This window comes from Uloborus diversus, unplaced genomic scaffold, assembly GCF_026930045.1.
Source record: "Uloborus diversus isolate 005 unplaced genomic scaffold, Udiv.v.3.1 scaffold_13, whole genome shotgun sequence".
NCBI lineage: Eukaryota > Metazoa > Arthropoda > Arachnida > Araneae > Uloboridae > Uloborus > Uloborus diversus.
This window is the reverse complement of record NW_026557987.1, coordinates 484,707-512,255: the sequence shown is the minus strand read 5'-3', so window position 1 is coordinate 512,255 and position 27,549 is coordinate 484,707. Positions and strand designations below refer to the sequence as shown.

The 27,549-nt window shown below is 31.8% G+C and overlaps 1 protein-coding gene across 1 annotated transcript in view; it reads left to right on the top strand.

The window, feature by feature from the left end:
- The first annotated feature begins 1,916 nt into the window (after positions 1 to 1,916).
- LOC129232672 (natural resistance-associated macrophage protein 2-like) overlaps positions 1,917 to 27,549 on the top strand; it is a 65,012-nt gene continuing 39,379 nt past the window's right edge. The window contains exons 1-7 of the mRNA XM_054866805.1: positions 1,917 to 2,254; positions 5,490 to 5,628; positions 7,909 to 8,064; positions 19,771 to 19,929; positions 20,149 to 20,196; positions 20,469 to 20,507; positions 24,322 to 24,441. Of these exons, the coding sequence (XP_054722780.1) occupies positions 1,956 to 2,254; positions 5,490 to 5,628; positions 7,909 to 8,064; positions 19,771 to 19,929; positions 20,149 to 20,196; positions 20,469 to 20,507; positions 24,322 to 24,441 (960 nt within the window). The 5' untranslated portion in view covers positions 1,917 to 1,955. The remainder of the gene's footprint in view (positions 2,255 to 5,489; positions 5,629 to 7,908; positions 8,065 to 19,770; positions 19,930 to 20,148; positions 20,197 to 20,468; positions 20,508 to 24,321; positions 24,442 to 27,549) is intronic.

The following is a 27,549-nucleotide window of genomic DNA, read 5'->3' as shown; positions in this document are numbered from 1 at the left end:
TTATTTCTTTCCTGTTGCCATTTTGCATATGGGTGAGCAAGTAAAATTCTAATAATTGTTTTAAAAGATATTCTTTTTGGCTGCTGTCCAAATCTTAAATCAACGTTTCCCCCCCCCCCCATCTAGAATTTCATTTTAAATTAGTTTAAAATTGGTAGCCTTTATTTTATCGTCTGTCCTTTTTTTATTTTTTACATTCAACGTTCTTAACGCTTTTCAGCATATGAAAGTTGTTTCTTTAGCTATGTTTATCGATTGTAGTGTAAGTTTATCATTCACCGGCCTCATATTTTGGTACATTTAGGATGTGCGACTAATTATGTTTATTTTGTAGGACTTTTTGCCGTTACATGGGTGAGTTTTCGAATTGTAATAACTCTATTTTTCCTTCCTGTGTCTATTTTTGAAATACAGTTTGTATCGTTAAAAGAACACGTTAAACTAAGATTGTTTGGATTTCTTTAAGTGAAACAGTTGAACAAAAGAAGGGATTTTTTTAAGGATTTTAACTAAAGCTAAATTGGAATCTGATGTCTTGGTATTAAATTAATGCTTATTGGTATTTATTTAGTCTTTGTGCTTTAGTTTCAGGTAATCAACCAAAAAGTGTGTGTCATTTTATGTAAAAAGCTGATTGTAATTGTACATAAATATTTCAGATATAGTCTATCAGGTGTAATTCATTTTAATGTGATCACAGATTATACAGTTGATAATGCATATATTTTTATCTTTTGTGCTAATTAAAAATACTAATAACTTGTGTCATTAAAACCATGATTAACGTTAAAGAGATTTTTGCCAAAAATATGCTGCACTGGTGTTTTGTAAACCTTGCATTACGCGTATTTATTTACTCCTTAGCGCTTTAAAAACTGATGTCAGAGTAATACAAAAACATCAATTGGACATCTCTTTCATTTTTTAGGTAGCCCGTGCAACGCCGGGCACGCAGCTAGTATAAAAATAAAATTGAAAAATCGAAAACTTCCCTATTCAGTACAGGTTCAACTTCCGAAAACTATGGGCCTTCACCGGACCCGGTTTCCTGATGAGCATAGCCTACCTGGATCCGGGCAACATCGAGTCGGATCTGCAATCCGGGGCGGCGGCCAGCTTCAAGCTGCTGTGGGTCTTGATGTGGGCGACTCTTCTCGGCCTCCTGATGCAGAGATTGGCGGCTCGCTTGGGTGTGGTGACTGGACTGCACTTGGCCGAAGTGTGCCAGAGAAGGTTTCCACCCATTCCGCGATACTTGCTGTGGATCATGGTGGAAATCGCCATCGTGGGTTCTGACATGCAGGAAGTCATTGGCACTGCTATAGCGTTTTATCTCCTTTCCAATACTAGGTAAAAATGGGTTACTGCCTTTTTTGAAGTAACTTATTAATAATATGTCATTTTGTCTTGAAGTTTTCACACACACAATCACATCAACAATAATTATTTCACAGTTAAAACCATAGCGTCGGAGTCGGAGTCAATCTCATTTTGGGATGAAGGAGTCGGAGTCGAATATCCAAGAATCGGAGTCAGTCATTTGTCCGTGTATAAATTTTTGCCAAAGCTAGGAAATCATAGTCGAAGTCGGGGAGTCGGAGTCCGATTAATTGTCGGGCACAGGAGTCGGATTTGGATTCAGGTGCCCCTAAATTGTCGGAGTCTGGAGTTCGTCGTCAAGAGCTATTTCCAACAAAATTTGTTTGAAGTAAATCCGCCTTCAAGTACGGAATCTACATTGACTTTCAGTTTCCCCGTAGGCGCTAATGTTAAGGGATTTGAACTGTTCAAAATTGAACAGAAAATTGTTCAAATCAAAAAGATATTTTATATACAAGTTTTTCATCAAAAGCTTTTTCCTACAAAGTTTGTTTGAAGCAAATTCGCCTCACATTCGCCTTCAGTACAGGTTCAACTTCCGAAAACTATGGGCCTTCACCGGACCCGGTTTCCTGATGAGCATAGCCTACCTGGATCCGGGCAACATCGAGTCGGATCTGCAATCCGGGGCGGCGGCCAGCTTCAAGCTGCTGTGGGTCTTGATGTGGGCGACTCTTCTCGGCCTCCTGATGCAGAGATTGGCGGCTCGCTTGGGTGTGGTGACTGGACTGCACTTGGCCGAAGTGTGCCAGAGAAGGTTTCCACCCATCCCACGATACTTGCTGTGGATCATGGTCGAAATCGCCATCGTGGGTTCTGACATGCAGGAAGTCATTGGCACTGCTATAGCGTTTTATCTCCTTTCCAATACTAGGTAAAAATGGGTTACTGCCTTTTTTTGAAGCAACTTATCTTCTTTACTAATAATAAAGCTGAAAGTCTCTCTGTCCGGAGGATGTCTGGATGTCTGTAGGATGTCTGTGACGCGCATAGCGCCTAAACCGTTCGGCCGATTTTCATGAAATTTGGCACAAAGTTAGTATGTAGCATGGGGGTGTGCACCTCGGAGCGATTTTTCGAAAATTCGATTTTGTTCTTTTTCTATTCCAATTTTAAGAAAAAAATATCATAAGATGGACGAATAAATTACGAAATTATCATAACGTGTAACCGTAACATGGGCACAAGCCAATTGGCGAGATACGAAATTATCATAACGTGGAACCGTAACATGGGCACAAGCCAGTTGGCGAGAAAATTCACTACACATCATTTGTAAATATACAGGCGAACCAAAAGACCTTTTATTTTGCAATTACGGGCGAAGCCGTGCGGGTACCACTAGTTAATAATATGTCATTTTGTCTTGAAGTTTTCATCTTTGATAGTACAAATTTGTGACTAACTGTTAAGGTTTGTTTTGTATTAACACTAGAAAGACTGAAATTGCCTGTGTACCTAGAAAAACTGAAGGGGCAGTGCGGCCCCTACCCATTTTTGCGGTGAATTCTTTTAAAAAAATTTCCTGAGTGCAAAAAATTCTTCCACATGCCTATGCACCTTTTTTTATGACTAAATAAATACAGTAGGCGCCGCTCAATGTGATCACGGTTAATGTTATCATTCGCTTAATGTTATCAAAATCACGAAGTCCTGGAACACTTATATGTTAACACACGTTAAAAAAGTCGGATATTATAATCAGCGTCTTCGTTTATTGTTATCACTTTTTCATAAACTTTCAATTTTTTCCCTGTTTTTGTTCCTCAATTAACAGAAATACATAGGCAAACCCTGACGAGACTAACTTTCTGTGTAGCATTTTGTGGTTTTCAATAGCAGTTCAAACTTTTTCTACGAATGAAGCTACAGAAAGTTTGCCCCCAGTGACCACACACTACCCCTAAGAAAACTTTCTTTTGCAACTAAAAAAATTCAGTCGCTGGACATGTTGCAGGCATTGATGTAGGACCTCCATTGTTACCATTACTTTGTAAACTATGAAAGAATTGTGTCGAGATTGAAAACAAAGCGAAGTTAAATTAAAATTTAAACAACAAGCAAAACCATATTGAAAAAGATACTAGAAAAGCTGAATGTGCTTTGAAACTGGTTTATGAATGTAAGGGAAAACGGTCATATTTTACTTCACCTATTACTATGTGATTAAAAATTGCATAATTTAACTTTAACTTTTAGAAATTCAGATATTTCCATTCTGTTAATTTAATAATTTATAATTTAAACTGCATTCAGTTGAGTCATTGTGATTTCAATTTGAGGTTGCAAAAATAAATGCTCATTAAGTGGAACAAATTCATTATTTTGTGTCTCCTGGATTCTTTTCGGTTATTGTTATCAGTCGGTTATTGTTATCAAATTATATCTGTCCCAAAGTGATCACATTAAGCGGCGCCTACTGTACTTATTACGTGATTCATTTCAGTTTATCTTTCTTTACTCGCCAAAAGGTAGAATTAGTTTATCTTTCCAAGAGCAATCGCTACCAGTTGGCTGGTAAGCAATTGGTGCTGTTTATAGCATTTGGATACCCTACCAGATGCATAAAGAGGTTAAACTGGAGTGAATAGCATTTTTTCTTTGCTACAACAATTAGAAGAAAGGGAAAAATTGCAAATTAGCTTAGCAGCCACTGTGGCCCTTCCCGTCTTTTTGGGTATAAGGATCAATCAATATTTGCAGTACTATGAGGCGATTGATTAATTCAACAAGTATTTAAATAGTGTCCTATAATGAAAAGTCAGAAATTTCCATTAAGCTCTGTGAGATATTATTCGAGTTATTGAATAACAAAGTACACGAAGGGCCACACGGGACCCTCTGTCTTTCTAGCACCAAAACCCTTTACTCGTCAAGCCATCATGGAAGTTACCTACCAACTAATAGACTCCAGTTTGTTGCAAAAGTAGCACTTACAAATACAGTCGAACCTCATTAACATGAAATTGCTTAACGTGAAATATTGCTTTTCATGAAATACTTGTTTCTTCCTGTGTGCTGACAATTACTTAACAATTTATTGGATTAGGTGAAATCTGCGTAACGTGATGCAATTATCACGATCCTGCGAAGTTCGCATGTACAAGATTCAACTGTACTCATATTACATAACAGAACTGTAGAACCAAGGAAAGTGTCATGATGAGAAGAATTTGAATCATGAATATTTGTAGGCAATCAAAAATCAAATATAATTCTTATATAAGCAAATGGCATTGTTTAATCATTTGTCAATCAGTTTTCAAGTGATCAGAGTCAGACTGTATAAAACATCCTGGGGTTTGTGTGTCAACATTTATAACTAAATTTTATCAAAATAATTTCGCTTTTAGTCCAATGCTCTTTGTTCAAAATACATTTAGTATTGGACATCTTATTTAACCTTTGTGAACAAGTGATTGGTGGTAAAATGGTCATTTTGTAAATATTCAATCGGTTTTGAATCTACAAAAAAATCCTACATTTTTAATCATTGCTAAAGGCTCTCTTTGTTTTTTTGTCTTTTAAAACTTTATAAAATTTGGAACTATTACAGAACGAATAATTAGCTACTAAACTGAAAATTAGTATGGATTATTTTTTTTCTACCACTGCCTACTTATATTAGATTGTTTTTTTTTTGTCTGGACATTTTGACTCTTAGTAATGTGTTTTTTTTTTCTTGTCCATGTCATTAATTAGTGTAAATGTGCGTGAAATCAGACTTCCCAGGCTGAAATTTTAAAATGTCAAACCTGAAATTCACGACTTTTAACCAACTCTGATTTGTAAATCATTTATATTTCATCAAAGCACAAGTTTAGATACTTGTTTTTTGAAAATTTCTCTTAGGGTGTGTATGGGGAAGTGAAGCTTTCTCTTGCTGTAAGAACTGATTGTAGAACATCTTGAACTTAATTTACCCTGTGTAAGATCTTGCATGCGATACTACAACTATAAAACAGCATTCCTGTCTTAGAAACGTCATCATTTGCTTCCATCTTACTTTATTTAGCCATATTACTTTAACTTTTATTATTATTTTAGCTGTTACTTTATTTAGCCAATTTTTTCTTTATTTTCCTAATTATTGATTTTTTCTTATTCAGAATACCCCTTTATGCGGGAGTTCTTATAACAATTGCTGACACATTTACCTTTCTTCTTCTGGATAAATATGGTTTGCGGAAATTAGAGGCATTTTTTGGATTTCTTATTTCTGTTATGGCAATTACTTTTGGATATGAGGTACATATTTTGTTTATTGCTTTTGAAGATAATAGTTTCTCTTTTTCAGCTTAGTCTTATGTTTTGTACTCACTTTTACAAATGAATAATTTTAAATAATCATTTTTAGTAGATTTGGAAAAAAATAAAATAAATAAATAAAAATATGTGATTTGAAATAATATTCTGAAATAGTGACTCATTCTTCGTCATGTGACACTACTTGTGTTCCTTAATGCATTTTTTTTTAGCGTGTGCTTTTCTGTATTGAATAATATTTGAGAGAACAAAAATATTTAAGATAGTGCCTTGCATAGGACCAGAACTTGCCAAAAGTGTATGTATTCACTTTGGCACTGAGAAATATTTGATACATACTCTTTTAATTACCTTTAAATAAACTAATATGTATGCAACTAAAGTTTACCCCCCCCCCTTTTATATGGTGAATATTTAATGAAAATTTATTTTCAGCAAGAGTTTGTTTTTTTCTCTTTGTATTATTATTTATTTTTTTAAACGTTGCTTAAAAATGACTCCAGTTTGTTGCTGAAATTGCATCTACTTATTTTGTAAGTAACCTTTATAAAATATTTTATTAAATATTAAACTATTTTTTAAATTTTATTTTAAGAGATGGTGAAGTGTTGGTGTACAAATAAAATCGTTTCTGGTTGTTAATTTGATTTTGTTGGCACAAGAAAAAAAATTAGGTCTGGTGAATATCAACATCGATATATTAACTTAAGTTAGGAACACAAAATTTCTTATGGACCATTTTACAAACTCTAAAGTTGTTGCCTTTATAGTGTTCAAATCAATGCTTCCCCCCAAATTTAGTAGCTTTTTAAGTCATCCATTTTAATTTTTTATTTAATTCAGATTTTATATCACCTATTTACATATTTTAATGCATTTTTTCAACTGATTTTAATTGACTAATTTCTCATCTGTTGAGATAAACGATTGTCTGTATTTGGTTACTTGTGTGTGCATGTGTTGAATGATGGTTTAACCCGTTCGCACCCAGCGTCACGCGGACGCTACGCAACGATTCCTCTCCTATCAGCCCAGCGTCACTTCTCCGCTACGCGCTCTGATCGACGCTGACGTCCCAGCGTCACGTATATGCTTTCTCGAAATGGAACGATTGAATTGAATATTTAAACGATCATAGATGGCGCTAAATGGCTATTACTTTGATCATATTCGAGTCACATGGTATTTGACCTTCATGTACACGCTTTAGTTTCTTAATTGGGCCTCTCAGTGGGATATATTTTTTTTATGTAAACAACAGTGAATCACTGCTCTGCGCATATGATTTATGAGGTCTCAACTGCTCTTGTTTATATCTTTGCTACTCTTTTTTTTCTTACGAGTAATTGAAAGAGATATACATCCAGCTGAATAAATTATGGGGGAGGGAAGGAAGGTTAAAATATTTTTGCGTATGTGTTCCAGACTTTTGGATTCCCCGTTCGATGAGAGTACATGAATGATTTCAAGAGGCACTGAAGTTTATGATTATTTTTTAATCATTTCTGATATTGTTCTTCTTTATTTATTCTTTTTCATTTGGAGAATGGAAAAGTGCAATAAAAATGGTTAGCGAAGTGAGGGAAAGGGAATGTTTTCGAATGAATTATGAAGCAGTTTTGAGACTTGTTGCGTGGGAATTTAACTAGTTTAAATTCGTTGACCTAAGTTGTTTTAATCAAAATTACATAAGGAACATATTTTTTTGCTACATTTCTTTTTCTTTGATTCCACACTCACGATGTCAAACTCTAACTTTGTTTTTGTGCACATATCATTTAATCTTGTGCACATGGTTAAAGTTTTAGTATTTTACTTATTTCACTTCCTTCTAATAATGTAATAGTCTTTATATTAGTAATCAGTAGTACATTGTTTAAGCAAAATTAAAATTTCAAGCCATTATTTTGAGATGGTGATTTTATATGAATATTTTTGTTCAGTTAGGCTTAACTGCTGTAAATGCTCGGGCCGATGGCGGCGTTCCATTTCGGAACGTTCGGTCCCGTAGCTGCGATTCGTTTTCCGAGCGCTGGTCCTCAAGGGGTTAAATATAATAATTTAAACACTCATCCTGATAAATATCACAACTTGAAGTGCAAAGATAAATAAAAATTGTTGTCTACTGTTAATTAGACTTTTACAATGTAGAATTTTTTTTTCTTAAAACTGGAAAGAAAGACCGGGATTGTTTAAAAATCTGTTTACGTAAAGTTGTAAAATTTTCCTATTGTATAATTGTATTTTGTGATTTGATTTCAGTATTTCACTGCCATGCCAGATCAAGGTCAAGTGGTTAAAGGTTTGTTTGTTCCTTGGTGTTCTAACTGTGATAGTAGAGCTCTTTTGCAAGCTGTTGGTATTGTTGGTGCTGTGATTATGCCTCATAACTTATATCTTCATTCTGCACTTGTTAAGGTATTACGTCTTCTTGTTCTTAGAAATGTTTTTATTTAAAATTAATGTGCTGTGAATTATGAAAAATGTTACTGATTCAGGTTTGTAGATGTAAAAATCAGTGAATCAGGTTAACTTGCCAAAAAAAAAAAAAAAAAAAAAAGAGGATTTTTGAAAAATGAAAGTCAATTTAGAAAGTAATTATTTCCTAACTAAACAATATCAAAAAGGCTCAACTCAAATCACATGCTATGAAAAAACAAAAACAGCAACGCTACGTGTAGTATAATTATTAAAATTAAAAATTAAAACCTGACTGAATCGCAAATGTAGAATCAAGAGGGAAAATTGAAAATCCTTTTAAAAACCTTATATTATTAAAAATCAAATGCAAGTATTTTATTTGTTAGCAAATAAAAACTGGCTACAGATAAAATTTTTAAATCATTACATTTTTTTCCCCTGTGGGCCAAAAATGAATTTGGTTAAAAATCGCGTGAAAAAAAGCCTTAGCCGTATTTAAAATCTGCATTAAAAAAAAGTTATAGTTCAAATTCTATCTTAACATAAAAGTTCTAAATGCATTCTATCAGGCATAGAAAAAAATTACTCTTTATTATGGTACTGAATTTTTAAATTCAGGGTGGCAACAGATCAGGGAATTTTATTAATCAGGGAAATATCAAGAAAAAATAACAAAAATTCAGGGAAAATTGATTAAATGAAGAATTTTTTTTTTACTTTGCAAAATTAAGTACTCTAATTCCCTACACATTTTCCGTCAGTTGTCTGAAGAAAAAATAAGGTGCGATTGTGCATTGCCGCATATTTGTGGTCTTTTTTGCTCAACTTCAAAGTATTGAATCTTAACTTATTGACCACAGGATGAACTTCCTAAGATTGTTCCTGTGTCTGTAAAGTTGTTTATTTTACGTAGCTCGATTTTTCCTTTCAAGCATTCCATTCTATGTAAAATAAACAACCGTACAAGCAAAGAGGAAGCCATCATTAATGCCTTAGCTCCCTTGCCTTTACTCATTGTTTTGAAGTGATTAGCGTACTGTAATCACAATTTTAAGAAAAAAATTTTGTATTTTAAATTAATACTGATAAAAGCTTAAAAGTTTTTACTTCTTCACGTTTTTAATTTAATTGCTAAAACTAAATGTTAAATGAAAATCAACTTTGTTTTTTGCCATCGTAAAATTTGCTGTCGCCTCCGATTATATGAAGATTTTTTTTTTCAATTTTAAAACCAAGTTATATACATATATATTTTGAAATCGATTGATTGTTTTTTTCATTTCAATGTTTGTTACAAAAGTAATCTGAGATTTTCCCCCCGACAAATAATGAAATCATTTGACATTGAGTGCATAGATAAATATTATTATTATATTTTTTAATAGTTAAAATGCTGTATTCATTCATTAAAACCTAGGTTCTTGCTTAGAAAATAGCTCAATATGACTGGTTGTTAAAGGATTTCAATTTGTTTCACATAAATATATCTATTATTTACGCAAGTAAAACTACATTACTTCTATACTTTCACTATTACTTGTTATTCTTGCAGCAATAATTATACTGCTTGAAAATTTAGTTCAAAATTATTTCCATGTAAACTTTTTAGTTTTATCATGATTAGATATGTCTTTAAGAGTGGTTGTAATAATTACTTGGAATTCTTATTTTTACTGGTTATTAGAAGTATGTTTTGTTTTAGATTTCTTATAATATTTCCTTGTAGATAATTTAATATGCAATTTTTACTAAAAACAAGAAGTTCTGTCTAGAACTAGACGAGCCTACTTTCCCGTATACCCATACTACTTTCTAGTACCTGATCAATGTTCTCAAAATAGCTAAAATCGCAAATTGTTTCAAACATATTTTTCCAATATTTTAAGCTACTTTCTATGAATAAAATATTCCTCACTCATCTAAAAAAATTAGATGCGTAAAAAAAAGAAAAAAAAAAACGAACAAATAAAATAGCAGCAACTTTTAAACAAAGCAGCTAATACACTTTTTTCCATTTAAAAAAAATTCTTCAACAGCTTTCAAAACGAAAAAAAATAATAAAAATTAATAAGCTCATTAAAATAAATACATCCTATCAAAAAAAAATCGTTTCTTTTTCCCCTGTTGCCAAAAATAATTTTTTAAATGAATTAATGCACTTATCAAGATAAATAAAAACAATAAAATGTCAACGTAAAGAAATAACTTTTCATTGTCAAAAAAAAAAAATCGTCTGCGCGTATCTTTATGTAGAAACATAAATGACTTCGAGTTTATTCACCAAAAACTGAATACCTAAATAAAAACTTTAGCGTTAAAATAAAAACAAATCACATCAACAATAATTATTTCACAGTTAAAACCATAGCATCGGAGTCAATCTAATTTTGGGATGAAGGAGTCGGAGTCGAATATCCAAGAATCGGAGTCAGTCATTTGTCCGTGTATAAATTTTTGCCAAAGCTAAGAAGTCATAGTCGAAGTTGGGGAGTCGGAGTCCGATTAATTGTCGGGCACAGGAGTCGGATTCGGATTCAGGTGCCCCTAAATTCTCGGAGTCCGAGTCTGGAGTTCGTCGTCAAGAGCTATTTCCAACAAAATTTGTTTGAAGTAAATCCGCCTTCAAGTACGGAATCTACATTGACTTTCAGTTTCCCCGTAGGCGCTAATGTTAAGGGATTTGAACTGTTCAAAATTGAACAGAAAATTGTTCAAATCAAAAAGATATTTTATATACAAGTTTTTCATCAAAAGCTTTTTCTACAAAGTTTGTTTGAAGCAAATTCGCCTCACAGTTCGGAATTGCCTTGAATTTCCCCGTAGGCGCTAATGTTAAGTTTTTTTGAACTGTTCAAAATTGAACAAAAAATAGTTCAAACCAAAAAGCGAAATATGGGAAGGAGGTGTCCTTGCCGAGATCTTTCGAACAAAAAAAAGTTTGTTCGAATCGGACTATTCATTCAAAAGTTATTAGGGGGGACAGACAGACAGACAGACAGACTGACGACAGACAGACCGACAGACAGACAGACCGACAGACAGACAGACCGACAGACATTTTTTCGCATCTCAATACCCTACTTTCCAATTTTTAATTTTTCGATATTTATTTAATTATTTTATTTATTTTTGACTTTTTTTTTTTGTTTTTCGGGATATTTTTAAGATGCATTAAGCCTTCTTTCATGCTTTTTTCTTCTTTTTCTGACTTTTACTGGGAAAGTAGGCTAAAAAGGAGCATCTTTTCAAAATATATTTTTAATTAACAGCTTAAAATATTTAAAACACTGCATTTTATTTTATATGCAACGTTTTTCAAGTAGGCCAAAGAAATGAAAACATTATCGTTGGTAACGTAAATCTGGGAAATCAGGGAAAAGTCGATAAAAAAATTTTCAGTTCCTGTCGCCACCCTGAAATTTTTAAGTATGTTTCACTACAAAAATCGCAAAAAACCTTTCAATTAATATCTTCGTTAATTAATGTCATCCGAAGACGTAACCTAAGAAAACTCTTTTTTTTTTTCAAACAAATGTATTTTTAAAAAATTTTCCATCCTTTTAGGCGCTATAGTGCCACAGACAGATACATAGACACGTCAAACTTATAACTCCCCGCCTTTGTGTGTCCTGGATTAAAAAGAAGGGGGGGGGGAGAGAAAGAGATCATTCTAAATGTAGCAACAAGAGAAAGACGTTTATATTTATCATGTAATTAGCATTCCTTGAATTTTTTGATTTACTTTTTTTTTAAAATTAAAGTTACAGTCGAACCTCCATATATCGAACTTCCACATATCGAAATTTTCTATATATCGAAATCCCAGCAAATTTCTATGTTCATTACATAGAAAAATTGTTTCTATATATCGAAAAAATCTCTATATATCGAATTTTTTTTCGAGACATTCGTAGATTTTTTTTTTTTCCTCTTTAGACTGTTTGTCTCATGAAAAATAAAAGTCAGGGGAGAAAATTATGTTCACTAAAGGTTTCTATGAAACTCATAAGGAATCTGGGGTTGAGAGGTATGTAGATAGGTCGTTGTTTCGTTTTAGAATTCTTAAATTCCTTCAAGTTTATTTCAAATATCTTAGGTGTAACCAATAACATTATAAAATCAGTTTCAAGTCATCCCTTTTGTCTGTTGATTATCGTTCCTAGTCGTTTTAGCTGCAGTAAAAATCATTCAAGTTAAGTAGATTAATTTTTTACTTTTCTCTCGATTTGTCAAAATGAAAATCCCCTAATGTTGCGGATCAAGTTGAATTACCGAAGAATGAAGATGTATGAAGGCGCAGAAATGTAATTTCTATTATTATTTTTAATTATTAACTTTCATTTAATCCGATGCTCGTATAAATTAGAAATTAGGTTTCATACACGAAAATTAGCTTTAATTATAATGTTTTAGGATATTTTTAGGATAAAATAAGATCGTTTCTATGTATCGAAATTTCTATATATCGAATTTTTTTCCGGCAATTTGCTACTTCGATATATGGAGGTCCGACTGTATTTAAATCATTGATTTTTAAAGAGCAATAAGCATTTAAGTTTAAGCACTCTTTTTACTTCCTTTTACCAAAAAAAGGAAATAAAAAAGGACGAAAAAATTTTTACTCAAAAATCGCCCTTAATTTTCATTTTACTCGCGCCCGAATGATTGTTGCGTTTTTTTTTCCACTCAACCACACTTGGATAAGTGCCTAAGAACGTATGGACCTGTGAAATATCCATTTTGACGATTCCCGAGTTAATTACAACGAGTTTTCTCATGACGTCTGTATGTACGTATGTATGTATGTGCATAGGTGCGTATGTATGTTGCATAACTCAAGAACGGTAAGTCCTAGAAAGTTGAAATTTGGTACATAGGCTCCTAGTGGGGTGTAGTTGTGCACCTCCCCTTTTGGTTGCATTCGGGTGTTTCTAAAAGGGTCGTTTGCCCCTTTTTGGGGGTAGATCATTTTTAATTTCGATGTAAACTCAAGTGGTGTTATAATTTGGCGGACACTTGGCGATATATCGCCAGTCTTTTGGTCGCCAAGTTTTGTCGTCAACTTGGCGACAAATTTGGTGATTTTTTTTTTTTAAATCTGATTTCAATTTGGCCACTGTTGGTGATATTTAGAGAGTAAACCATTGAATCACATTAAAATTTCCAGTAATGGGGAAATGACATTAAATTGGAGTAAAAGGAAGTCATGTGATGCACACATCAGCTCGTTTATTATAGATGGACAATGTGGTTCTTTTTAATGATCCGTTCATCTGAGGATCGTTCATTTTTTTACCCCGTACATTGAACTCGTTCATTTAACAGGGTTCGTACGCTCCGGGAAAACAGGGAAAACCTGGAATTGTCAGGGAAAATGACACAGGTCAAAATGTCAGGGAAAAGTCAGGGAATTTTCCAAATTTGCCCCCCCAAAATTTTTTTTCCATTTTTTTCCCCCAGGGAATTTTGTTTCATGAGATCTAATCTTCGTTTTTATCGATTCGATGGTTCCAAAAAAATTGGGAAAAAATTTGAAGCAAAATGACGCTAGCAATAAAAAAAAGTGGCTACCAAAAAAAACTTCCGCAGCCGCCATTTTTGACTCTCAATCAGGGTTGCCACACCACAGGAAAACCTGAAAAAACAGGGAAAACGCAGAAAATTCAAAAATCAACAAAAAAACAGGGAAAATCCGGGGAATTTCGAAAATTTCCTCAAAAACCTGGAAAATACTGGGATTTTTTTTTCCTTCTTATAAATTAAAGGTACAAAAATCAATTCCCAAATATATAAACTACCAAAAATTAAATAAATAGTAATAATTATAATGAGAATATTTATAAAGTTCAGAAATAAAGTAAAATAAAAAATGGTAATTTTGCTGGAAAGTTTTTTTTTTAAAGTAAATATTAAAATATTTATCATAAAAATAGAATTTTGAATTTCATGATAATTTAGAGTGCCTGAAATTAGTCGTCAATAATCATTGTTCTGGGTCACTTATACACTTTTAGGTCAGTGGCTAAGAGAAGTTTTTTTTTTTTGAATAAAAAGTTGAATATATTCAACCACCATGCTATTATTTCAGTTATTATGAATTCTTATTTATTTTCCCTTATTTATTTAGAAATTTGTGTTTCGTTTTTTTACCCTGTGGTGAAATTATCAAGATATTAATGTTCTTTTCCAAATAATCAGTGCTCGCTCGTTTGTAATGTTTTATTTTCATACAGGGAAAACACAGGGATTTTTTTTTCCAAAATTGAATGGCAACCCTGTCAATAGTTCCCGCGAAAGCGATTCCTCGGGTGAACAGGAATTATGCACAAACTCAATAGGGAAGAAGAAAATTTAATGCTTCGGGAGAAGAAGCCTGAAGATGGTAGCATCTATCGGGGGAAATCTTTTTTTTTTTTAATCGGAAATGTTACGTGTGAAACGTAGTCGCCACCTTTGGTCATTCACAAGATGGAAATCGACACGATCCTTAAATGCCTAAGTTTCCAAAATCAAAGAATAATTGGATGTTTTCTTTAATTGCAAACTAATGAAAATAACGTAAGATGTGCTGAAAATTGTTTTTTTTAAATTTATTATTATTATTTTAAATAATTTTCTTGAGAAATGAGAAATTTTGTTCTTTAAACTTAATCTTACCCTTATTGCTTAGGACACAAATGCACTAAAATCTTTTCAATTGAATTGTAGTTTCATGAAGATTTATTTTTTTTGAAAAGTTTGTTTTCATGCTACCTATTTAAAAAAAAAAATATTTTTTATTTTTGGGCGTAGCCGCCATATTTGGTCATTCACAAGATAAAAGTACAAAAGGCTTTTTAAGTGCCTAAGTTCCCAAAAACGGCATTGGATGTTTATTGCAGCGCAAACTATTGAAAAAAAAAACACACACACACAATTTGCCTTTTTTTCTGGATAATTCATAGTTATTTTCTGGAAAAATGCAAAATTTTATCTTCAGAACATTTTTTTATTCTAATTGATTTAGACGCTTTGTGCTAAAAACTGATTATTTTGCTTTAATTGTAGTTTTTTAAGGATTATTAATATTTATAACTACTTTCATGCTACAAATTCCAAAATCTACCTATTATCTTAAATTTTTCACTTAGTCGCCATATTTGGTCGTTTGCAGGATGGAAGTAGACGTAAACTTCCAAAAACAGAATTGGATGTTTATCTCAATGCAAACAATTGAAAGTGACATAAAATGTGAAATAAATTATGAATTTTTAAAAATTGACTATTTTCTTGAGAAGAAAAATTTTAATTTTAATTTAAGCATCTTTTAATATGCAAAAGAAAAAAAAATGATTGGCGGATGTTGATTTTTGTTATTTTGCATTATATGGTATGCCAATCAATGCAACAAGTTAATCATATTTATACTGAAAAAAAAAATTTGTATTTTGTGGAATATTTTTTGTGTTTTTTCTAATAAGAAAATAAAATTAAGTATTCTAAGCCAAGTATTTTAAAAATGTGGATGCTAAAAGATTGCTGTGCGACTACAGCTAAACGCTAATATTACGCATGACATGTGACATCGAAGAAACGCTAAAATAAGTTGAAAGTGCTTTGTTTTCAACAAGTAGTAAACCAATTGAAACAATTTTGAACAAAGTGTTGGGTTAAAGAAAACTTCAAATTTAGAGGGGGGGGGGAAAAAAAATCTAGGATTTTTTTTTTTTTTTAAATCTAAGGGGAAGAGTTTAAGTTCTTCAGCATTAGCTACTTTAAACAATTTTAGTTGTTTTTTAAATATTGCTTTTTAAACTTAATTTTTAATAAAGCAAGTAACCTGGAATTTTCTAAAAAACAACCTGGAAAACCTGGAAAAGTCAGGGAATTTTTTTTAACCACAAGTATATGAACCCTGTTTAAAAAAAGGTGCAGGTTACCTCTTTGCGAGAGTTACTCACATACATTAAAGATGTTTAGTTTTGATCAGTAAAAAAAACAAGTAAAATTACTTAGCAGTGAGAAAATATGCCAGTAAAAACTTAATCACAAAGTACTTTATTTAGGTTGAGATGTATAAAGCAATTATAGTTTCTTTTGTAAGATATTTCTTTGGGGCCGAGTGTCGACGAAGTAAGACATGACATCTGTTTTTCATCTCTGATGTCGCAGGTGCAGGTTTGATTTTAACATGGTACAAAATTGGATGATTAAATGTTACTTAGTTAAAAAACAATCAAGTTGAAGTGACATCACAAAACGTTTTTTTAAAAAATCACTGAATATACCATTTAAATTTTACTTCACTTAATTATCAGGGCAAAAAAATAAAAAAATAAATTTCAGTGAGGACTAAAATAATTCCGTGTTCATCAGAAACACAAAAAGTTTTTGAAGTGAATCATCTTATGCGAGGGCTTTGAAATTCTGATCCCCAAGTTTTTGTGTAACGGAAGAAACATGGTTGTTTTTTAATTGTTGCCAAAAACAATGAAAAATAATAGTAATTATAAAGTAAGTTTTGTTTATAAATTTAAAAAAATTTTAAAGCTGAAATCAAGCAAGCATATAATTCAAGTCAAGTCATCAGTTTAAAGTGCAATCCATATTGCTTAGGTTCAACCTCGAAATTAGTTTAACTTTTAGTAACAAAACTAACTTTATAATTACTATACATTGTTTTTGTCCGTAATTAAAAAGCAGTATTGTTTAGTTGTCTCGTTTATAATCTATTTTCTTCATTAAAATAAACAATTTTGTTGTGAATATGCCTCAGTCAGGTACAGAAAGAACAAGAGCGTGGCGTGAGAGAAAATGTGAGGCTGAAGTGACCATTCAGAATGTAAAAAAGGAAAAGATAAATGCTCCACTTCGACCTTGTTTCTCTATGGCACCATTTTTTTTCTTTTTCTGTGTATACAATATATGCAATTGTTGCTTACCTAAAAAAAATCTTTATTTATATCCTATGTTTTAAAAATATGATCTACATTTTGTGAATGACTTAATTAGTCAAGTGCATGCAAGGCAAAGTGGCTGGGGCAAAGTGAAATAGATTCTTTTGTTTATGTATTCATTTATTAGTTTATTCATTTACATTCCTTCCTTCAATAAATCACTTATTTTCTTACTGATATTCACTGTTTATTCGCTCATTTATTTTCTAATTAATTAATTAATGAATTTATATATTTATTGGTTCATTTTCTAATCATTTATTCATTCATTCTTTTATCTACTCTGCATTTAATCAAAAATATTTTTAATAATCAAATGGAAAATGTTTCACCCAGGAAAATATCTTATTTTTCACTTTGCCCGAAGAAAAAAAAAAGTTTTTGATTCTTTTTATTTTGATTGTTCAAATTTACTGCCAAAAAAAAAAAATAATAATGTTTTAATGCCAATTTTGTGATAAAATATGTTACTTCTCCATGTACTGTAATTTTGAAAATAAATTTCCAGTTTGTACATTTTGAGATGAATTAGTCAACTATTTACTTGGCCCCACATTCCCCTAAGTAGGTTTGGTAAAACTTCTCAAGAGTGAACCCCCTGGACTCCAAGAAAAATCAGTCTTATAGATAACAGATGTTGCTAACAAAAGTTATCCGGTCTTTTCTTGAGAACTTACAACATTAGTTGACCAGCGGAACAATTGGTAATAAAATGAAAATTGGTCGTTAATGGAGATAGTCACTATTGTAAAGGTAACTCCCAGATTTCAATGTATATTGTTTCAAAATATTTAAGAACTAAACTACTATGGAAACTTAATGTAGGGTAAAATGCATAATTCACATAAATACACCATCTGTAGGACTGTGTCCCCCGGCTCTTGTTTTTTAAACATTAAAATGGTTGGAATTTAATAAGTTTTTGAAGTAAATTATTCAAAACTGTAACAAAACTAGTATGTTGTGGCCATCACGAAACTTTCTTCTATATCTTTCTTATAATTCTGATCCCTCCACCCCATGCTTGACGAGGGAGCAATATTCCCAACAAAAACAAAATTACACATATAAAAACTTGACGACCATCCCAATTCCTGATTTATCTCAAAAGCAAAGCAAAGAACGAAAATTTGAAAGTTATTTTAAAAACCTTGCTTAAATTAATTCCAAATATTTTATTTGTTAACAAACATAAGATGGCAACAGTTACAAATTTTGAATCATTGAGATAATATTTCCGATCATTTCCATACAATTAAAATCACGAGAAATACGCAGACAACAGTCTATTATGGTTTTATCTTTCTTATTGTTGCATTAATAAAGCTATTTTTATTCGCAAAAAAAAAAATATTGGCAACTCTTGGGGCGATTGGCGCCTAAATTGAACCAATGCCTGTTTACATATGGATTGACATTAATTCCAAATTTCATCCAGAACGTAGCATTACTTGAGATATCACACTCACAATTGGAAAAAAAGAATGTTCGATTGCCCCACCCTATTTTCAGCTGTTGATACCAAAATAGAATCAGCTCTTATACCCTCTAAGGGCCACTTGTCCATAAATTTTTGTTTGATTCAGTTCATTATTTCTTGAGATACAGCAGTCACAATTGACGACCAAAAACGTTCTATAGCGCAACCCCTGTTTGAGCTATTAACACCAAAATTGAATCAGCACCTGTTCCTGTTAGGTTCAACATATGGACCAAATTTTGTTTGATTCCGCAAGTTACTTTTTGGGTAGTGGCAGGCACGCATAACTCAAGAAATGTCCCATTGCTCCCCCCCCCCATGGAGGAATTCACGCCAAAAACCAATGAGCACAAGTTCACATAGGGGCACATACGTGTACCAAATTTTGTTCGATTTCATGCGGTAGTTTTTGCTGTAGAGCGGTCACAAAAAACTGGTCACACACATATGTGACACACACACACACAGACATTTTCCAAAAATGGTCCAGCACACCTCAAAACGTTCAAATCTATCGAAATTTGAAAAATTTGCACGGATCCAATATTTTTTTCTATATATTAGATATAGAAGAAAGTAAGAAAAAAAAGTTTGTTTTCTTTCTACAATATTCCCCTCTAACGTTAATGTGTAGAAATGAGACTTGGCATTATTTCAACGTAATTTCTGGTTATAAAGGGTGTCCCAAAATTAACGCAAGATTTGAATTTGCAGCCATTTTTGCAATAAATTGTGGGCAATCTTGAAAAAAGAACAATTTGGCAGCTGAATGTCTAGGGTTATTACAAATGGAGCGTTTTCGATTCTATAATCCGTTTTCATTATCGAACAATTATTTGAAAAATAATGAAAGTTTGGGCGGGTCAAGCAGTTTACTGTTATTGGCGCTCGATATCGCAATTAGGTAATGCGCAGGTGGTTGTGGATTGCTGACATAGACGTTTGACTTCAAATAACCCCATAGGGAGAAATCTAATGAAGTAAAATCACATGATCTAGGGTATAATTCATATCACCGAAACGAGAGAGTACACGAACAGGAAATTCCTCATGCAGTGATTGAATTGTTTCGCTGGCTGTATAATAGCATAACACTCCATTTTTACTAACCCTAAACTCCCAGCTGTGAAATTGTTCTTTTTCCGTGGCTGCCAACAATTCACAGCAAAAATTGTGGCAAATTCAAATCTTGCGTTAATTTTGGGACACCCTTTATATGTTTGTTGCTACATATAAGCACAAGTTTATAGTTTCCTTTTTTCAAACTATTATTTGTTTACTTTGCAGTCAAGAGATGTGGATAGGAAATCTAAAGAGAAAGTGAAAGAAGCAAACATGTACTTTTTCATCGAATCGGCAGTGGCATTATTTGTCTCATTAATCATCAACATTTTCGTTGTCGCTGTGTTCGCTGAAGGACTCTTTGGTCATACAAATAAAGACATAGTAAGTTAACTTACTGAATTTCAGAACTTATTGATTAAAGCTATTAAAATGATCTTCAGTTGTAAGTTTTAAGATATTCTTGTAAGACGCTATAGTTTCCTTTAAGTATGTCTTGTTTGCAAAGCATGTATCTTCATCAACTGCTTTTTTTATTTACTGAATTGTAATTACTGTTTTGCAAAATAATTTTCACTTAATTTCAAAAATCTATATTTTTAGCATGACTTATGTGTCAAGGAGAACAGCACTCATGCAGGTGTGTTTCCTGTAAGTATTATTTCTTAAGTATCATGTTTTATGATTTTTTTTAAAAATTTGAGTGCAAATATTTTAAAAGCCAATGAGAAGTATGCGACTAAGTAAATTAGTATTTCAGGGCGTAATGACAAAACACATTACTTTGTAAAAAAAGTAAAAATAATGAAAAAGAAAAGGAAGGGATAATTGCAAAATCTTTCACCTGTGTAATAAATTGTAAAATTTATATCTATGATAATTTTTATGATGACTGTTGTACTAACTGACGTTTCTTAATTTAGGCTGACAATGAAACAGTTGATGTAGATATTTACAAAGCAGTAAGTTAACATTTTAAGTTTGATTTTTTCGCTATCTTAATAGATAAATTGTAAGCTATTTCATTGGTTCAAACTTAAATCTTTTGTGATTATTTTTAATGTTTTGTCTTGAGTAATTATTAGACCAGTCATACTCAGACTTTATTATTAAGTTGAAAAGATAATTAAGTGTAATAAAAATCATATAATCTTCAAAATGAATGTAAAATGTGATTTTTCGAAACACATGCAGTTAAAGGAGATTAAATAAAAAAACTTTTATTTATTTTTTTGAAGGATAGGAGTCTCAAAGAGATGCATGCAGCAATTTCATTATTTGTTTGTCAAGAAATTGATTTTCAATGATAAAAAAAAAAAGCAAGTTCTCTTAAATGAAAATTTCATTTATTTAAACTAGTTCCTACTTAATGGGCATTATCTTTATTTTATGCAAGACAAAATGATTAGCTAAAATGAATTATAAGTAAATAATATGCAATTACGTTAAGACTGTTAGAGCACAATGATAATACAGGGCCCAATACAGGTTGATTTTACTACCGCTTTTCGGTACTTTCACAAAAATCTTATTTTAAAATCGGTACTTTCACAAAAGCAAGTTATAATATCAGCAGCTTCACAAAACTAACTTTGAAAATCGACACACATTCTAGAAACAATGTTAAAAAAACGAAAGTTCCACAAAAACCTGTGTTTTAAAATGGAAAACATGTTTTTCTATTTAAAATATAGTTTACTCATAAAATAAAATGCTAAGATTATTTATATAAACAATCGCAACTTTTTCACAGTATTAAACTCAAGTTTCACTGTTTTTTGCCAAATTGCTTTTAAGCAATCTTTTAGCATCAGTTTTAGGTGATGGTGATTTCCTGAATTATATACAGTACAAAGCTTATTGAGCTGAGATACAATGATATTTTCCCTACTCTTAGGTCCCCCCCCCCCCCCCAAATAAAAACTTTCAAAATATTAATTAATGACATTTGCACTTTTCAAACTAATGTTTAAATTGCTCTAATTTTCTAAGACAAAAATTAGAATGTGCCTTTAAAAGATCACAAAATCAATGCGGATAAAAAAAAAACTTTCACAAAAATAGAATATTGATACAATACTTTCACAAAAATAGGTAGTGAGAAAAAAATCCTGGATTTGTCCCTGTAATAGTACTCTTTTAATTAGCATTGTAGCTGTACCTTTTGTTTAGTTAATAGCTTTAAGCTCAAAAAAAAAAAAAAAATTCCTGAAATCATCCTCCCTAATTGCAAACACTTTCCCATAACGGACAAAATTTCTGCTACCATGACTGTCTGCAATTCAGAGACACGACTGTATATATAAATATTTAATGTTCTTAAAAAAAAGAAATAGGCAATAAAAAATTTATAACACTATTAGTGTGTGTGTGGGGGGGGGGGGGGAGGTCTCAGTTGTTTAAGACAATTTTCCTGCATTGAAAATTACTGCTTCCATGTTCCACTACAATGTGACAAACCCTATTTTGATTTTCTTAGAGTCCAAGATTTACTTTTCGTTTTTTAAATTTTTTATGTTTGGATATAGACCAGCAGGTGACATTGATTGATCCACCATGAATGACATTCAACTGAACCTAAAAGCATTTTTAAGAATGTAAAGTTTTTATCAATCAATCGTGTTTTCTAATATTTTATCATTTCTATTCTGAGCTACCTTTTGTTAGTCCCAAGCTGTGGTGGTAAATGTGGGATTGAGAAAGTAGGTCTCATATTGATGAGGAAAATGCCCATTTGCTCCTTTGTACATGAATTCGGAGAAATCATTTTAGAATTCATGTCATTTTAGAATTCATAATCGTCTCTTTCAGGGTTGCCATGCCACAGGGAAACCTGAAGAAACAGCAAAAATACCGGAAATTCAAAAATCAAAAAAAAAAAAAAAAAAAAAAAAACAGGGAAAATCCATTGAATTTTGAAAAATTCTTTAAAAAACCTCGAAAATCCAGGGAATTTTATAATTTTTTATTGAAGTTGTAAAAATCACTGCCCTAATATGCAAACTACAAAACAATAGTAATATTAAAAAAAAAACATAAACAAAATAAAAAATGGTAATTTTAGTGTTTTTTTTTTTAAGTGAATATTAAAATTTCTATCATGTAAGCAAAACTTATTAATTGTTTTATTTGTCATTGAGTCTTGAATTTTATGCTAATTTAATTTAGAGAACATGAAATGAGTAATCAATATTTATTGTTCTGCTTACTTTCACATTTTTTCTCTTATAAAGTCCCAGTAATGAATGGTAAAGAGAGGTGGTCTTTTTTCTTTAAATAGAAAGTTTAATAAATTCAATCGCCATGTTATTATTTCAATTAAAATAAATTCGTCTTTATTTCCTGCTATATTAATTTATTTCTCTCCCCCCCTCCCACCCACTGTGATGAACTATCGGGATATTAACGTTCTTTTTCAAATATCAGGGTTTTGCTTGTTTATAATGTTGCAGATTCATACAGGGAAAATGCAGGGAATTTTTCCCCTAGAATGGAGTGGCAATCCTGTCTTTGTACTGTGCACATGTTTCTAGAACTCGTAACACCTTCTACCAATTAATTTTTAGATTAAAAGAATCTTGGTTTTCAGTCAACTCAATATTTTTTATTCGCTTTTATATTTTTACTAATTTTTCTTTATGAACTTCCTATTCATTAAGTATCTTTTTACTAAAGATCCTGACGTCCTTAGTCAAAGGGCCAGAGAAAATCTATCTTAATTAGAAGTATCTCTTTAAGGAGATGCTGTTACAGTCAACTTTCGTTAACTGGAACTGCCAAGGTTCCGCTTAAGTACCTCAAAAATGATGAAACAATCAAAAAAATTTTTACGGCTACTACTAAAAATTGTACTAGGTGTACAATGCGTGCATAAAAGAATATTCAGAGTTTTGTATACTTTTTTAAGGGGTTACCAGTACCTCAAAAATGATCAAATGATCAAAAAACTTTTTAGTGCTTATTTCAAAACTAAAATCTATTCTGAACACAGGGGAAAAGTTTCGATGCTTTAGTTCAAATATCTAAAAAGTTATGAATGGTTTTAGGCCATGTTCCCTATGTGTTCTTATGCAAAAGGAAAGTTTCAAATTGCTTTTTCTCGATGATGGTTTTTTTGTCTTTTCATGTCATTAGAATCCCTAAGGATTTCTTTCTATTAAAGATACAGCTTTAAAGTAATACTTTTTGCAATTGGGTAACATATTTGGCAAAACTACATTGGATAAGCATTTTTAAAAACCAAATTTAAAAAAAAAAATTGATTTTTTACATAATTATCCACAGAAAAGTTTCGAATGAACTCATAAGCAAATGAATGCACAGATTTTTAGAGTTGATTACAGTGATCGTTTTTTCAAAAAACGTTTTTTAAATGAGTGCAAAAAATAAAAAAGCCTTAGGGAATTTAAAAAGTTGAAACTTTTCTCAATTTTTTGAATTTTCGAAAAAAGTAGGCAATATTTTTAAATTTTGAAAATAAATTATTGCTTACAAAATAAGTATGCATGTTATGGTTTCAAAGAAATATAAAATTTATATAAATTAAAAGAAATTGCTTGATAGGTACAGTGTGTCCCTTAAGATCATCGAGTTATTGGCAGTTCGAGTTAAAAAAAGTTGCCACAGCCTGCTCTTTAGGACCCAAATGAAACTTTCAAGACAAAGGAATATTCGAGTTATTGCTAGTTGATTATATATGACTTCTCTGTACTTGTATAGAAAATCTATTAATGTAGTTTTTGGTAAGACTTTTAATGCGTATTAAATGTTCTCTAGGGTGTGTTTTTGGGTTGCCAATATGGTAGTGCACCCCTATACATCTGGGCAATAGGAATACTTGCTGCTGGACAGAGCTCAACCATGACGGGAACTTATTCCGGCCAGTTTGTTATGGAGGTGAGTTTTGCTTGCTTTACTTCAAAGTGCCTATGAAAATAAAGAGAGGAGTTCCTGCTTCTCACTCAGTTTACCATAAGTTGATCTAGTTCATGAAAATGAATCAGTACAAGCATCCCTCGTAAAACCAGTGTTGCCAGATTGGGGGAAATTTCCCCATTTTGGGGAAATCTGTTGCTCTCTGGGGAAATGAGTTTTGAGGGGAATTTTTCGGGGAAAATTTTTTTTTCTCGGTGAAAACCTGGGGAAAAAAAACTTTCGGGGAACAGTATTGGTTTAGCTTTGCTCAACTTTATGGAATTCGCATTTCTCATTATGTGGAATATTATGCTACGGAATTTGCATTAATGTTCTGCGTGAGTAACTAGTTGATACGTGAAACAGGTAAAAATAAGTGTGATGAAGAATGTTCTTGGATAAATATATACAAAAATCATAGTTTAAATGTATACATACAGAAGCAGAGTAGTAAATGCAAGTAGAAAAAAAAACATTTTGCTATTTCTTATCCGTCGGTCAGACGCTTGTATTTATGACTAGTGGCACCTGCACGGCTTTGCCCGTAGTAGAAAAATTAAGAGGTCTTTTGATTCCCCTGTATATTTACAAATAATGCATGATGAATTTCTCGCCAATTGGCTTGCCCACGTTACGGTTCCACGTTATGATGGCTTGGTAATTTACTCGTCCATCTTATGAAAATTTTGCTCGGGAAAATGTTCTTGAAATTGGAACAGAAAAAGGACAAAATCGAATTTTCGAAAAATCGCTTAAAGGTGCACACCCCCAAGCTACAAACTAATTCTTTGCCAAATTTCATGAAAATCGGCCTAACGGTCTAGGCGCTATGCGCGTCACAGAGATCCTGACAGTCAGAAAGATATCCAGACAGAGAGACTTTCAGCTTTATTATTAGTAAAGAAGATAAAGAAAGATGAAGATAAAGAAGACAAAAAAAAAAAGCGAAAATGGGAAGGAAAAAAAGTTGGGAATTTTATACTTGGAAAACTTGGCTATTTGGGGGAAAAATTTTGTTTCAAGAGACAAAATATTAGAGGAAGTCGATTCATTTTATGAAAATATTAGTGAAAAAATAATTTTTGAATTTGGGGAATTTTGATAGAAAACATCGCTTTTTGGGGAAAAGTTGGAAGGGAATTGGGGAAATGTGGATTTGACCATCTGGAAACACTACTTAAAACACGGTACTTGTACAACCTGAATTCGATATTTCACGTTACAAAACTTGAATTTAATGCTACACGGTTTTGATGTAACACAAATTTAAAAACACAGAATTTCGTTTTTGTTCAGTACACTGTTAAAAAAATGCATGGATACTGTAAAAAGATTTTTACTGATAACTGTTAAAAGATTTTTACATTGTTTTTATGAAACTAATACAAAAAACTCCTTCAGACTCCGACTCGAAAGTTTGGTTTGCCCTGTAGCACTTAACTTATAAGTTTATTTTTCTCATCAGTGTTCCAAAAACAAAAAGATGAAAATTGTTTTGTTTCCAATATATTGCCAGAAAATAACTTTAGCGAAGTTTGGCAAACAATAAATGAAAAAATGTAATCAAAACATAATATAAAATCAAATAAATGGAATAATTTTATTTATTTTTTTCTATACTTTGTTTCGTTTTTGTTGCTTAAATGAACTTGTTTGCTGCAGAAAAGCTCAGATTTTCTTTCTGATAGTATGCATTTCATTCTCAATAAAGAAAGCTGATAAAGTTTTTTCTTGCTGTGCACAATAGTTTAATCTGATCTATGTAAGAGAACTCAATTGTATTGTTTGTAGGAAATTTAATTGGTTCCCAGTTTTTGTATGTTTTATTGAACCTAAATTTCAGCTATCATAAAATATTCACTTTAAGACTTGGTTTTGATATAACAAGGTGCATATTACCTTGATTCACATTATTTCACAATCTCCTGCAACATGGTTTCGATATAACACAAAATATGATTTCAATACAACACAATACATATTGACCTGATTTGTATTACTTAGTTGATTAATGAGTTAAAAGAATAAGGTAAAAAGTAATTTATAAAAATGTCTTGTATTGCACGGTTTCAATACTTCATGGTATGAATTTAGCATGTTTTGCGAGGAATATCTGCTGCGCAGTCTGCATGATTTGAGGAATTGCTCATTTATTCATTTATTTATTTATTGAGATTTTTGCTTCAAATGATTATACAGTCGGACCTCGATATATCGAAGTAGCAAATTGCCAGAAAAAATTCGATATATAGAAATTTCGATATATAGAAACAATCTTATTTTATCCTAAAAATCTCCTAAAACATTATAATTAAAGCTAATTTTCATGAATGAAACCCAATTTCTAACTTATACGCGAGCATCGGATTAAATGAAAGTTAACAATTAAAAAAATAACATAAATTTCATTTTTGCGCCTTCATACATCTTCATTCTTCGGTAATTCAACTTGATCCGCAACATGAGGGGATTTTCGTTTTGACAAATCAAGAGAAAAGTAAAAAATTAATCTACTTAACTTGAATGATTTTTACTGCTGCTAAAACGACTAGGAACGATAATCAATAGACAGAAGGGAGAACTTGAAACTGATTTTACAATGTTACTGGTTACAACTAAGATTTGAAATAAACTTGAGGGAATTTAAGAACTCCAGAACGAAACAACGACCTATCTACACACCCCTCAACCCCAGACTCCTTATGAGTTTCGTAGCAACCTTTAGTGAACATAATGTTCTCTCCTAACCTTTATTTTTCATGAGACAAACAGTCTAAAGTGGAAAAAAATCTACGAATGTCTCGAAAAAAAATTCGATATATAGAGATTTTTTCGATATATAGAAACAATTTTTCTATGTAATGAACATGGAAACGTGCTGGGATTTCGATGTATAGAAAATTTCGATATGTGGAAGTTCGATATATGGAGGTTCGACTGTATTTTTATTAAGCATGTGCAGGGAAGTGTTATGAGATATAAATTACATAGAACAGAAAAATAGAACAGACATGAACACAATGCGCACACATTCCGACAGTAGAACCCTGTTATACACCGCTTTGTTGTTGTCTTGTCCATGACACGCGA